The sequence below is a fragment of the Eublepharis macularius genome, chromosome 5, assembly GCF_028583425.1.
Source record: "Eublepharis macularius isolate TG4126 chromosome 5, MPM_Emac_v1.0, whole genome shotgun sequence".
NCBI classification, from domain to species: Eukaryota; Metazoa; Chordata; class Lepidosauria; order Squamata; family Eublepharidae; genus Eublepharis; species Eublepharis macularius.
This window is the reverse complement of record NC_072794.1, coordinates 78,710,904-78,725,118: the sequence shown is the minus strand read 5'-3', so window position 1 is coordinate 78,725,118 and position 14,215 is coordinate 78,710,904. Positions and strand designations below refer to the sequence as shown.

At 40.0% G+C, this 14,215-nt stretch overlaps 1 protein-coding gene across 2 annotated transcripts in view; it reads left to right on the top strand.

Moving 5' to 3' along the window:
- The window catches only part of NFIA (nuclear factor I A), a 448,502-nt gene that overhangs the window by 408,627 nt on the left and 25,660 nt on the right, over positions 1-14,215 (top strand). The window contains exon 10 of one of the 2 annotated variants that reach the window (XM_054981695.1): positions 2,636-2,727. The exons of the other annotated variant lie outside the window; for it this stretch is intronic. Within the exon in view, the coding sequence (XP_054837670.1) occupies positions 2,636-2,727 (92 nt within the window). The remainder of the gene's footprint in view (positions 1-2,635; positions 2,728-14,215) is intronic. 2 annotated transcript variants of the gene reach the window in all.

Genomic DNA, 14,215 nt, shown 5'->3' with positions numbered 1-14,215 from the left:
CAATGGATTCAGAAGGGTGTAACACTTTAGGATGGTACTGTTAATGTATGTTCATTTTAGAAGCTTGGTGAAGAGCTATATCAGGACTAGACCTCTAAAACCTCTACCTTGCCATTTACTTTTTCTGGGGGAATCCAGTGTAGTGTGATATGGCTATTGGTCATGCTAGCTAATAAATTAGGCAAATAAGAGTTTCTCTACATGAGACAAATTACATGGGGACACTCAAGTGAAAGGAGGCACAATGTTAGCCGGGAAGAGTAGTTAAAAAGACCGAGCCAAAGGCTCTGTCAGTTTCACCTCTCTAGAGGTGGCAAAGATCACGCCTCAGAGTGTTTGTTTATTTCATCTTCGCCTTTCTGAAGGCTCTGTCAATTTCATCTCCCCTTCCAGGGATGAAATTTAACTACCCTTCCTGGCTAACATTGCATCTCCCTTCACTGAGCGCCCTCGCATAATTCGTCTCACGTAGAGAGACTCTCAGACTAAAGGGAAAGAAAACTTAATCATAATAATGTTATATTTGCTATATTAACTTATTCTTGTGAGCATCAAGAATATAAATACTTCAAAAACATATAAATGTATCTTAACATACTTTTACTAAAAATGAAAAAAGCCCCTTTCTAACCAGTGATAGCTTCTGAGACACTACGAGTAGGAATTTGTGGTTTTAGGGCTATCTTGCACTCTCCTTCAGCTGGTGAGAGTAGGACAGTGAGCCTCAGCATCATTGGAACAGGAGATATTATGGTACTGCTCCATTCCATTCTGTCACTTTCCACACCACTAGCTGTATCAGAGGATTCCTTTTCTGATGTTTGGCAGATCCACGCCATCTTTCCAACCTATAGACTCTGCATATGATGCCTTGGGGAGGGGGCAAGTATTGATATCTCACACACATTATATCATACATAGAACATCATGTTCTTATGCTTGTGTCTAAATGTTTTGTTGTAATTTCATTGTAATCTGTTATTTAGCATGACATTAATGGCTGTTCTGTCCAATAGTACTCTGAAAATTCACATGGCATCCCTCCAACCACTGTATCAGAACAACTGATTTGGGAGTAATAGGGATCATCTCACAGATATCAGACATCCTACTATATAAAAGGCAAGCTGTACTGGTGACAACTCACTTTTTATCCTCACGTAGGCGCATTGCCAACAACTCTGGCCTCAAGGCCACTGCGAAGTGCCTGCTTGCCACCGGGAGGGGCCCACCAAATCGATGGCCTAAGCACTCCTCCCCATGCCTCCCCTCAATGCCCTCCCACTCTGGCATCAAGGCCGCTGTGAAGCACCCACTTGCTACTGGGAGGGGGCTCGCTGAATTAGTTTTCTAGAGCCTGTTGTATTTTTTTTAACCAACTGGCATTGTTTCTAGTTTGTTATAAAAGAAGTGAATTAACTGTGACCCTAATCTTCATAGAATAGCAGATTTTACTTGTTATCTCATTTTTTACCTCTTTGGGAATGATAATTTTCTTTTCTTTTTTTAACATATGATAGTTTTTTTTCAATAAATCACATCAGTTTGTGAATGCATTGAGCAAAACCATACACAAACTTAATCTGATTAAATTTTCCATTTATAGTTCCAGCTGATTATCCTTTGTGGGAAATGGTTGATACAATTGTATGTTATGTTTTTAAAAATTAGAGCATTTGCAGTCCTGCGAAATAGTAAAGAGTCCAGTAGCACCTTTAAGACTAACCAACTTTATTGTAGCATAAGCTTTCAAGAACCATAGCTCTCTTCGTCATCTACAGACTAACACGGCTAACTCCTCTGGATCTTTGCAGGCCTGTAAAGCAAAAATAAAGACATGTTCAAAAATAAAATCATTTTTTAAAATGCAATGAATTAGATTTAAAGGAATCTGAGTTCTATTAATGTACAGCACTTAAAAGTCTCAAGTCTACATCTCAAGCAATCAAATGGCATTCATAGTCTATGAGGCTTCCTAATCTCCAGTCTTCAGCAACATGGAGCCACTTTTGTGACTGTAGTTATCTCACTGCATCATGGCCAATAACTTTATGTAGATAGCAGCTGTTTATAAACATTATCACCTGCCCAATAAAACTGTGCTTCATTACATTTGTTAATCATTTTCACATTTTGAACCCATCATACAAATAATTCGGTTTGTCCAGTCCTGTGACATAGAGCTGGAAGTTTAATAGGGAATAAAGAACCAATTATGCTAAAATGCATGTGAGTCATTTGAAACATAAGAACAATGCTTATGAAGACAGTATATGTCTTCTTGAAAATGAATTTGGTGCATGATTACAGGCCCAGGATTTGTTGCATGTGGAACCTTGTACCAAATAAACTATCTCAAAGACAGAAGTAGCTTGAGTGATCTTAACATTACTTATTTACATCATCTCATATTGTCTTGAACAGGAACACTGTTTCCTACTGCCTACGTATGTCATATTTCTATTGCCATCATTCTGAAACAGTTGTCTCAAGTCAGATTCTTGACCCATACAGTGTAAATTCATTTCTGTGTTCAACATCTGTTTAGGTAGCTCCAAGAATGATGTTGGTTTTGGTGTTGCTTGTGCGTGATCTAGTGCTGCTTCCTGAACGCATGTGTCCCTTCCCTTCACAGCCTACTCGACACCCAGCACCTCCCCTGCAAACCGATTCGTCAGTGTTGGACCACGGGATCCAAGCTTTGTAAATATCCCTCAACAGACACAGGTGGGAGGCTCTCAACTTCTGCAAGCTGTATATCATGCTGTTTGGTATACTTTAATGTTGCTTTAGATTGCTGTGTCTTCATCAGTCAGTTCATCTTTGTGGTCTGAGTAACAACAATGAAATATCAGTCCCTTCATTTGTTTGTCTGCTTTGTTTGGGATCTTCTTGTGACAATAATGCTTCCTCCATAACCAGAAAAGGCTATGTCTCTTACCATTTATTGCTGTACTATTACAATACAATAATTTGTTCTAAGACTACATTTCATTACTTATCTGTTACAAGACATGGTAATAGCTGTTTGCATGAGGAAGAGTAAAACTGATTTTTCATAATATCTCCTGTTCGTACATTAGCATTTCACTGCTTTATGCACGTTCAAAATTTGTGGTAGAAATAGAATACACAGTACTTCATGCCCACTGTTTCCTAGTGCAAAAGAGAACATGGCCTTCAGGAGGAAAGCTTGGGTTCCATTTTTCTTTTAAGGTAAATATGGCAATTGGCAACTGGAACTCCGTATCTTTCAGACAGCACAGGATCACCACAATACACATTTATCAGACTATTCAAAATAAATGGCCTCATTTCTCAAAAATATGGTAGCATTAAGAACAACTGTTACCTGCATTACATGCAGTTTTAATGGTATTTACACAATTTTTAAAAGAGACAAAATTTTAACACCAGCAGTCTTTATTTGAAAATAAATCCTGATAATAGAACTTTTCTCTAATTAGATACGCTTAGGAGTGAACTGTTTATTCCAGCACCTCCAGTATATTAGGACAGTTAATAATTTGAAATATCTGTTTTTATTGACTATATCTTTTATAACCCTAACCCATAAAAACAAGTATTCATTTACAAGTGAGTGAAATGAGACAAAGACATCAATGTGAGATAGAAGGCACATGTTAATATTATTTCCCAAAACAGGAGGTGGGGGAGGGGTTCATGCATGTAGGCATCGCTCCATGTGCACCTTGGAGTGATATTTTTAGAAAAGGAGAGGAGGTTTCTTGATTTGACTAGGGGAAGTTCTCTTGGAGTCACAAGGTCCAAAGGACAGTTGTGGGGGTTCTGTATGTAACAACATTGTAGTGTTTCCACCACAGAGAAAGCACAAGTAACTTTTCTAACCATCTATGTTGCAGCTGCTGTTACATTTGTGCAGCAATAAAAACATACCACAAATATATCAAAATTTCTCTTGAAGAGTAGCTTCTGGTATTTTCTAATCTCACCCATACAAGTGTAAAGTTTGACTACTGTAGGGAATAAGAGCTGCCAGATCGTAAAGCACCTACTCCTGCCAGCTTGCCTATAGGACTTGATGTAAGGCTTCATTTAATTGGGAATGCAGTAAGGTTTGTGGATTTCTTTATGCAGCTCATGTTACCACAAGATCATTTGTATTTGTGGTTGTCATTTCACACAACTGGTTTACTGTGTTTATATTCAATTCTATCTAGAGAAATACCAGTTTCACGCTGGCACACACATTCATTTTTTATAACTGTATCAGAAACTTGATCAAATATTTTTATTCCTCTTAGGCTAGGACCAGTCTAATATGCTTCTTCCAGGGTATTTCAAATTCCCAAATACCAATAAACTCTTTTTCTACACAATTCGTGCTATTCGTATATTTCTATAACTGCCTTTTTTTTGTACTGCATTGTTCTAACCTCTTTTAGCATTTGCCTGAATATGTTCATACCCAACCCTAGATTCCAAAAGATTAGTGCTTAGTTTCATGGCTCCCCGTCAGACTCTATTTAGGCACCGTTCAGCTTGACCTGCTTAGCTTCATTGTTAGAAATATGACATGTACTTTCAGATCATTCTCTGGGCCGTTTTTTTCTTTGTCAGGGCCAAACTAGACATGATGGGAATGCTGCCACCATTTTGAAGCTTAATGTGGGCAATTTAAAAATGCTGCAAGGGCCCAATGCTGATTGCACCCACAATGGAGCAGGACTAGGCACTCATGTTTCTTCCTGCATGCCCTTTCAAGTGCCAAAATGGCCACACACAGACACAGAGCAGCTGTTTTGGCACTTGAAAGGGAGTGTGTGCGGGGAGGGGACAAGAGCACCTTGTCCCACCATGCTGCAGTCCCAATCCATCAGACCCTTGTAGAACTTTTAAATCACCTATATTAGGCTTTAAAGTGGTGGAGTGACCTGGGGTCATGGTCACACCCAGTTCAGCCCTCAGTTACGTTACATTTTGCTTGAAGTAGAACAATCAGAATTGTACATAGTATTTAAGATATGCATACACCAATGTTTTGTAGAAGAGTGTTTTCTATGTTCTTTCCCTTTACTAAAAATGTAGGTGCTATTTGATGCTGGAAATCGACTTGTTTAAGAGAGCTACCTAAAGTTATTTCAAAAACCTCTTTCTTGAGTGACGATACTAGTTTAAAATTCTGTAGTGTCTAAGTGAGAGTTTCTAAATGTTAGAGCAAACCATTGATGAACTACAGGCAGTGTTTTAGATTATATGAAGGGTAAGTGTAGGATGTTCATAACATTATTCTTTCTTGCGTTCCATCTTCCCCCTCAGGTAGCCCCCCTGTGACCTCAAAAATATGAAGTCACAGGGCTCTTGGGGCTGCAGTGAGGAATGTAGGTGAAACTGTTTTTCTCATTCTGTTACGCTGTGCAAGGAAGTCTACTGTTGCAAGAGCAGTGTCTATTTCTTACTTCACCACCCTGGGCCACATAGGTCCTGCATCCTCCAGCATCAATGTTTTGAAGGTCTCAGGAGACTATGGGGGAGAACAGGAAGGGGCAGGTGCAACTGTTTTGTAGGATTAAGCAAATTTCTCTCCTTAGCTGAAGAACAGAAAATTGCATCAAAGTTAATGAGCAGAGTGAGAGACTCTCAAAATCTAAATCTTTAGTTTCCAATGTCAAATGGAACATAAAAGTGAAAAACCACCAATAGCATCCTCAGTGCAATCCATACTAACTTAACCTTTGTGATGTTGTGGTAACCTTACCCTGTGCTGATATTTGTTGTATGTACTTGAATCAGAAGCTTGATCAAAAAATGTATCCCACTCAAACAAGGACACTTTTTGAATTGGCTTATTCTAGGCCCTTCAAATTCCCAAATGTCAATTAAGAAAATAGTTGTTGGCAGTTTTGTTAGCAGCTAATTTGAGCCAGATGTTGAACAATATTAAAGCCATAGTTAATATCCCACAGTCATGAGAAGAGAAGGCATTAGCAAGGGGAACTTGTGTTTCAGGGCAACTATAGCTTTTATTTATAATATTTTTGTTGTTACAGTACAATATTTGAAAGGTCAAGAACATGCAGTATTATCATTTGGCAATGAATATAAAAACATTAATTTAATGTCAAGATCTAGGGCAGGACTATAACTGTGTTCCTCTTCCATAAACTGCAACTAGATAGCACATAAATGTCACCTACAATACTTTAAGGGCATGCATGTAAATAGCATTCTAACTGTGTTTGCTTGTTACACATACCTGATAAGATTTGTTTTGGTTGTACATTCACTGACATGATGGAGCCTTGATCTGTTGCTTTAGCATGGAACATTGCTTATGTAAAGCAGCATGTTATGCAGGTTTGATGGTTTTCACCACAATACTGAAAAATGCCTTCTCTGTCCTTTCCCCTTCCTTGTGATTATGTAATGAAAATCACTTGGACCACATGTCAAGCTGCTTCATGTGAATATATTGGGTCAGTGTCCATGCGGTTGTGTTTCAAGTAGCCCATGTTACAAATGACAGCCATTGGATGATACTTGGTTTGTGTAAAGGTATTACCACAGATCTGTTACCGTGAGTTACTCCATCTTACTGTGTCTTCAGCTTGTAATGAGATAATACAATTGGAAAGAATGGTCATGATAGCTGGACTTAGAAAGGGCTTTTCACAAACAAGAAATCACATAATAGCCTCAGTTTATCACACAGAAAACTATAAGTTATATTACATTCTCAGACTGTGTGAACTTACCCTCAGTAATGAAATCAATATTTTCCTAGACTTGGACTGTGAGAGCACTGTATGCTTTCTTGCTGACTTCTCCTTTTTCACTCTTCGGTAAAGGCTTTTACTTTATAGCTTCACAGATAGAATTGGTTAAACTGTGTTGGATTTCAAGCCTTCTCTGCACTGAACAAGGTCAAAGAAAGTACAACAGCAACTTGGAGAATATTTTAACTCTTTGGGGTCCGTATGCATTGGTTAAGCTGCAGACTTTTCTGCTTTCTGCAGTTAAGCTTCCCTTGAAGTACCTCCAGTTTAACAGACATACAAGAAAAGTTTTCCTATGCTTTTAAAAGCATTTAAACCATGATGAGCCCTTTTGTGGCTTTAGACATTATATTTATGTAGAAAGAGAAAAGGGGGAAAGACATGTGTTAAAGCAAGAAGGTTAATGCTGCAGTTACTGAAAAGTTGCTTATTTGGAAGAAAGCAGCCTTGTATTCAGTTAAGCATAGATTTGAACTGTAGAGAGCCAGTGTGTTAACTGCAAAAGCCCAGGTGAGCTAGGAAGCTCACTGCCAGACATTGTGTCAGTCACTGTCATTCAGCCTCATCTACCTCCTGGAGTTACTGAGATGATAAAAAGGCACCCTGAGATCTGTGGAAGAAGGGCAGGGGAAAACGTAACAACTGTGGGCAACTTCAGTTAACAGCCAATACCAAGCTATATTTACTCAAAACTAAGTCCCATTTATTTTGTTCTCTTAGGATTACAATTATTAGCATTCATAGAGTTACTTTCCTTCTCTTTGTGAGCAAATGCAAAGTAAGAGCTCAGCAAAGTAAATAAATATTACCCTTTTCACTTCTCAACAATCACAAAAAAATGGAAATGTACACAGCATTATAACATAGATGATGCACATTTCTCTTGAGTAAATGGTCTTAGTTAATTCATTCCAGATGTCTTAAAGTGAAGTAATCGGGGGAGATGATTTAATTTGTTAATATTTAGCTTTATTTTTAATATTAATTGTATAATAGTTTAAAGATAGGCACAATAATCCAAAGAGTCCATGTTCTTGTTTTATATTCTCTAACAGCAAACCATAGTCATATACTAACGGCATTTTCAAGGTCTAAACATGACCTTTTCCTTTTTAAATTTAAAATGTTAACATTCTATCATTTCAGGTTAAAAAAAATTAAAATCTCATAAGTGAGACCTCCTTTTTATCATACCTCTGAAACGTATCAAATAATAATGTGACAATTAGAGATTTAAAATTTCTAGCATGTAAAATTCAAAATGGAAATATCCTTCTTCCAGAAAATATTGCTGTTCATTTTCTGTCAGATTTTTCACTCTTTAGAAGGTGATGACCCATGTACTGTATCCTGTTTTTTTAAAGGTTTTTTACAATTCTGTACAAGTGTTGTCTTATCAGAAAAGGAAATAATATAAAGTGTAGATGGTCATCCACTGAAAATATTCCGTTCTCCTTCAGTTCTCCTTCCCCTATGTTATATATACTAAGGAATGCATTACATTGGCTGCGGTATAGCTCCTTGATGACAGCTCAGACGGAAATGACTCTGGAATTATTAGTTCCCTAAATGACTTGGTTATGGCTTTCCTCAGGGCATGAGCTCCTCCAAGACATTATTGATTTATATGCGCCTCTTCAGTAAGTTCATCATGAACAGCAGTATGATCTAGAACATTCTCAGTTTTATAATGTTTTGAACAGTGTTGTATCTTGTCTTACGGACTTTATACCATTCCCAGATCTATAACGAGTACTCCTGTAGCCAGCGTTTCTATCATGTTGCAGTTGTCCTCCTTGTAGGCGTCCTAGAGACAGCTCATCAGCTGCTGTGTGAATAGAGTGCTGGACTAGATGGGCCTTTGGCCTGATCCAGCATGGCTCTTCAGTTCTTATATTTTGTGTAGGGATTGTTTAATGTTATTTTTTAAATGTAGTGTGATCACTAAGTCAAAGTTTGAGAGCACCATAAACAAGTACTTCATAAATCTGAGGAATTTTTTTCTAGATATTTGGACACATCTTTGAAAATATAGTGGGAGTTCTGAAACTTTTTTCTTGCACTTTTTCTTCTTCTTTCTTCTTTTTTCTTCTTTCAATTTTTCTCTTGCTTCATTTCAAATAGATTGGGGCTAGCCTGATTTCTGACTGAGGACCAGGGTGCACAATACATCTGATATGTCCAGTCACAGGTACACATCCCAACTTGCAATCAGGTGTACATGGGGGGAACTCCCGTTAAACAGCACCTTGCAAAGGGAGAAAAGGAGCTTCCATTATCCCTCCTGTCTGGTTTTTGCCAGCAGAAATGGCAGCAGTGGAGCTTTTCACTTCTATTCTCGAGCTCCATGTGCCCTAGGAAGGACACATGGAGTCAGAGAAAAGGAATGAAAGTGCCCCACCACCATTCCCAGTGGTGAAAACTGAGCAGGAAGGAAACTAGAAACTCCTTTTCCCCTTTTGAAGCATTCCCTCACAATGCCAAGTAAATGAAAGTTTTTTAAAGCAGCGCTCCTAGTTCACATTTTACTATGAGTCTGGTCATATACCCATAACCCAATACATTAAGAGAAACAGGATGTCCTTTTAAATTACCATAGCATATTTTTCTTCCCACTCTGCTTGACAGTATGTTAGGATAAGTAACTTGATTTTGAAAATAAATTGGTTATTCTCTCTTCATAATTAAATAATTAAAGTCACAACATCTTTATTTTTTCCCAGTAGCCTTCTGCAGAAGCAGGGAATTGAATTTTACTTGCAATGATAAGTCAATCTTTGAAAAGCATGTTTCTCATAAACAGACTATGCCTACCATAAGAATGAAGATTCAAAAGAAATGTGTTCTCATAATGCAGCCTTTTCTTCTAAGTGGCTATTAGCCAAACAATTCAGAAACTGGTAATTCCAATGAAGAGAGATTTCAATGCCTTCCCCACATGCCAGGCCGGGAATTTGGCTCACTGAGGAATCCACTGCTTCATACTTTCACCTTTTGATGTTCTCTGAGTGAGAGATTTATTTGCAACAGGAACAGATACAGTTCTGAATCCAGTTGCACTACATTTTAATTTTGTATCTCTCTCTTCATTAAAAGGAGGAGAGAAAGGCACTGTAAATGTGTCTGATTGTGAAAATTGGCAAATAAGCAAATATGATGTCAATGGACTACACAGAGTTTCTTTCTTACTAAGTAGCTCTAATCTAATAACTAAGCATATTAAATGCATATGGTGATCTTTCTAAGACCATACCGACCCATCCTGTTACTGCCCAGTTTCGCACCACCCTTTTCTGGGTAAGGTGATTGAGCAGATGGTGGCGGAGCAACTACAGGTGTTCCTGGATGACTCCTCTTCAGTCCTGACCACAGGACGGAGAAGGTCGCCCTCACAGACAATCTCTGCAGGCACCTGGACTGAGGTGGGTCAGCGCTGCTGATATTACGGTTGATCACGGTTGACCACCTTGTAGTGGCTGGTCTCCTTCCTCCACGGTCAGGAACACAGGGTGGCACTGGGGGAGCAGTTATTGCCTCGCCACTCCATAGTGTGTGGCATTTCACAACAGGGGATACTGTCCCCAATGTTATTCAACATCTATATGGGCCCCTTGTCCAGCTGGTGCGGAGTTTCGGGTTGGCTTGTTACCAGTATGCTGATGACACTCAACTTTATCTGTTGATGGATGGGTGACCGAACTCTGCTCCAGATAGCTTGGCCAGGGCTTTAGAGGCCATGACTGGATGATTGAAGCATAGCCAACTGAAGCTGAATACTACAAAGATGGAGGTCCTGCACCTGAGTCAAGGGCTCTCAGACTCTGAGATCCAACTCCCAGCCCTTGATGGAGCACCTCTTGTGCCAGTGCAGGTGGTGAGGAGTGTAGGCATGACCTTGGATGCCTCCCTGTCAATAATCAAAAAGAGTCCAGTAGCACCTTTAAGACTAACCAATTTTATTGTAGCATACGCTTTCGAGAATCACAGTTCTCTTCGTCAGATGCATGGAGGGCAAAAAGAAACTGGTCAGATATATATCCATCCATTATGTAGTTGTACAGTGGTGTCCAGGAAGTGTACCTGTTGTGTAGAGTGGTCCAGGCTCAGGTTGATAGTAGGGTGAAAGTTGTTGAAGTGGACTGGGATTGGCATCTCACCATATGTTTCCAGGAGGGCCCTTCATTCAACAGACCAACATCTGCTGGTAGTTCCTGGCCCCAGGGAGGTTCGTCTTGCCTCCACCAGGGCCAGGGCCTTTTCAGCCCTGGCACCAGCCTGGTGGAAATCTGTCTATGTAAACTCAGGCCCAGCAAGATTGATTATCCTTTTGCCAGGCCTGTAAGACTGAGGTGTTCTGTCAGGTGTATGGCGGTTGAGGTGAGTGGACCCCCCCATCAGCCACCTACCGGGGGGGACACTCTCCGTGGTCTGTACAACATCTAACAGCTCACCTCCCACCCGACGGGTTTGGATGTCAAAGGATTGTGAAATTTGAATGCTGCTGTGTTTTACTCATTGGAATTGTTTTTATCTATCATGCTGACTTGTTTTATATTGCTCTGAGCCTATTTTACAAGGAGAGCAGAATATAAGTGCAGTAAAATGGATGGATGGATGGACGGACGGACGGACGGACGGACGGACATACCACATGAAAACAGAACTCTGTTTCATCTAGACCAAGCCAAAGTTTGAGTGTCAGAGAAGACTGAGGTTGTCATTGATTCATAAGGACTAGAAAAGAGATAGAAGCAAAATGGTGGTAGTGCTACATATGTGCTCTCTGTTGCCTTTACTGTTGCATATTGTGACCTTGCCTGAATGCTGTGTTTTATGAGCAACAATTGTCCCTCCCCATATGGCATTAGTCCAGATTAAAGTACCACATGTCCTATCACCTGATTTATGAGTATCTCATCACAGGTTTATATACTGTGGTTGTATGCTATAATTGACTATCCTACATGGTTGGAATCCTTTGCTCTGTTGTAGCTGTGTGAGTGATGTAGGTGGAAGCAGTTATAGTTATCTCTCCATTGGGTTCATTGGTAATATAATTAGTAACTGTTTGCTGGTAGAACTGGCATTTTCCCCTGAAATAGGATAAAATTAGGACTAAGATGGACACTCGTTTGCTCCTGCCATAGCACACACCCATCTCTTCCATTTACAACATCATAAGGGACTAGCAATGCAATCATAACAACATTTTGAATAAAATGGGACTTCCAAATAGACCAGTTAGTACTGCTGGTGTTGTTCTGATCCTATCATTGTTAGGTTAGCATTATTCATGGATAGGATTGCCATGAAAGGCATTTATACTTTTAAAAACCAGAAATAAATAATGGGCTACTAAAATATTGGTTTATTTTTAAAATAACGAAATTTGTGGGATGGCAGCTCAGTGAGATTTTTTCTTCAAAGCTGTATATCAAAGAAAAATCTGAAACTCAATGCACATTCCTTATGAAAGTTTTTTGTTTTGTGAGTCATGTAGCTTAAGTGTTTACATTAAGATAGTGATCCACCCTGAACTGCAGATTGCTGTGATCAATTTAAGGAATATGGGGTTGCTAGATGCCACTAGTATGTGTTCTGTTTAATCATCTCTCTAATGCAGCTGCCAGTCGTTTCAAATATACACAGATGCATACCAAACATTTTCAGTTGAGCCTAGACAGGAGTCTTGTATCCTCTGCTGCTGCCCATATTTCACTTTTCTGATTTCCTACTTTCTACTTTCACCCCTCCCTGCCAACCTTTACTCCAGATAATGGTGTATTGGATTAGCCTGGCTTGCTGCTGCATCAGATCCCAATCGATTTATTGACTCTGTCAGAGAGGCTAGTACAGTAATTGTTACAAGAGCAGAATGGAAAGCAAGAACATGTCCACATTAAAAAAAAAATTTAAATGATGATTTGTTCTTTCTTTACCTTCCTCTTTCCCCCTATATTATAGATCTTTATGTGTTTACATAATGGAGAGTACTTCACTTAAGTTAATCAGCTCAATTATTAATTGCAGCAGTTAAGGTGCTACATGATAGCAGGCATATCATTGAAAATATTGATCTCATTTATTGATCAGAGGGGTTGGTCATCCTGTAATGGATGGTTATGAGTATTATTAATTCACATTCCTAATTGCTTATGTTGATGGTCCACTGTCAATCTTTGAGGAGGATACTATGTTGAACCCATCCAATGAATACACACACACTTGAACATTTTAGAATATATAGTATCCCAGACCTGTAAAAGTGTATAATTTCATGGGAAGGCTGTGTTGGTACAGTAATAACCTATACTTGGCTAGTGTGACAGGTGTTCCCTACTGTGCTTTGTATTCATTAAAATCCTGTAGCAAGAGTTTACTCCCATAGCTGTCAGGTATATGTGCTTTTAGGTATATAGTAGCTTTTAGGATTCAGTAATTCATTAATGAGTCCTTTTTTGCCAAGTAATCTGCCAAACAACTTCCCTTGAGCGAGTGCAAAGTGCTCTCAATTTTCCACTGAGTCCTCCCAGTGCACTCATGATGACCCGCCACCATGAGTACCCACTCTCCTGCCTCGCACACATACGTCCCCGCGGCAGGAGGCTGCCGAGCAGAGCCTCTGGCCACCACCCACTTACCTGAGTTCATGAGCAGTGCAGCCGGAGGTTATGTAGGGTGCGTGGGCAGGTGATTGGGCACGGGGAGGAGGACTCACCCAACCCACAAGTGTACTCGAATTGGTCCCTGTGGTAGTCACCACCCTATACCCCGTTTGGGCTGTGGAGGCAGGGCTGAGCATGGGGAGCAGGGCCCGAGTTTTCCTGTTCAATGGGCGTCTGTGGGCTACGCCTTCTTTTTTGTGGCGTAACGCTACTGCGGCAGGGGGCACTCCCTAGCCAGGGGTAGCTTAGGAAGCCAATTAACTTGCAGCCCTCCCCCTGCCCCGCCCCCTCCAGCACCGGCACAGGAGCTTGTGCCTCTCTTATGCCTTTGCCCAGCTGCCAAGTGTGCCCACCAGTAGTGGCCTGGCCATGGTAACAGGCCTTGGGCAGGCACCGGCAAAGAGGAGGTTATGTCCACGTAAGTGCCATTTGCACCTGCTCAAGTCTTAGTTCTCCCCCTGTGCACTTTCCACTACCCTGCCCCCTTAGGATTGCACAGTAAAACAGCTATTTTAGGATAAAAATAACACTAGCAACAAATAATGAGCCAGCTGATTGCCTGTTCTCTTTGTCCAAATGACATTTGTGGGCTCAGTCCAGAGGAAATTGTGCATGCCTAAATTTCATGGAATATAACTACAGAGTTCACTGCTTAAACTTGCCATCCTTAGAACACTTACGTGGAAGTGAATAAAATAGTACTTATTTCTGAATGAACATGCATAGTACTGCCAGTTTCTGGATTTCAGTTGAACTGACTCATCTAAATTTTTTCTGATTCAATCCTCTGTG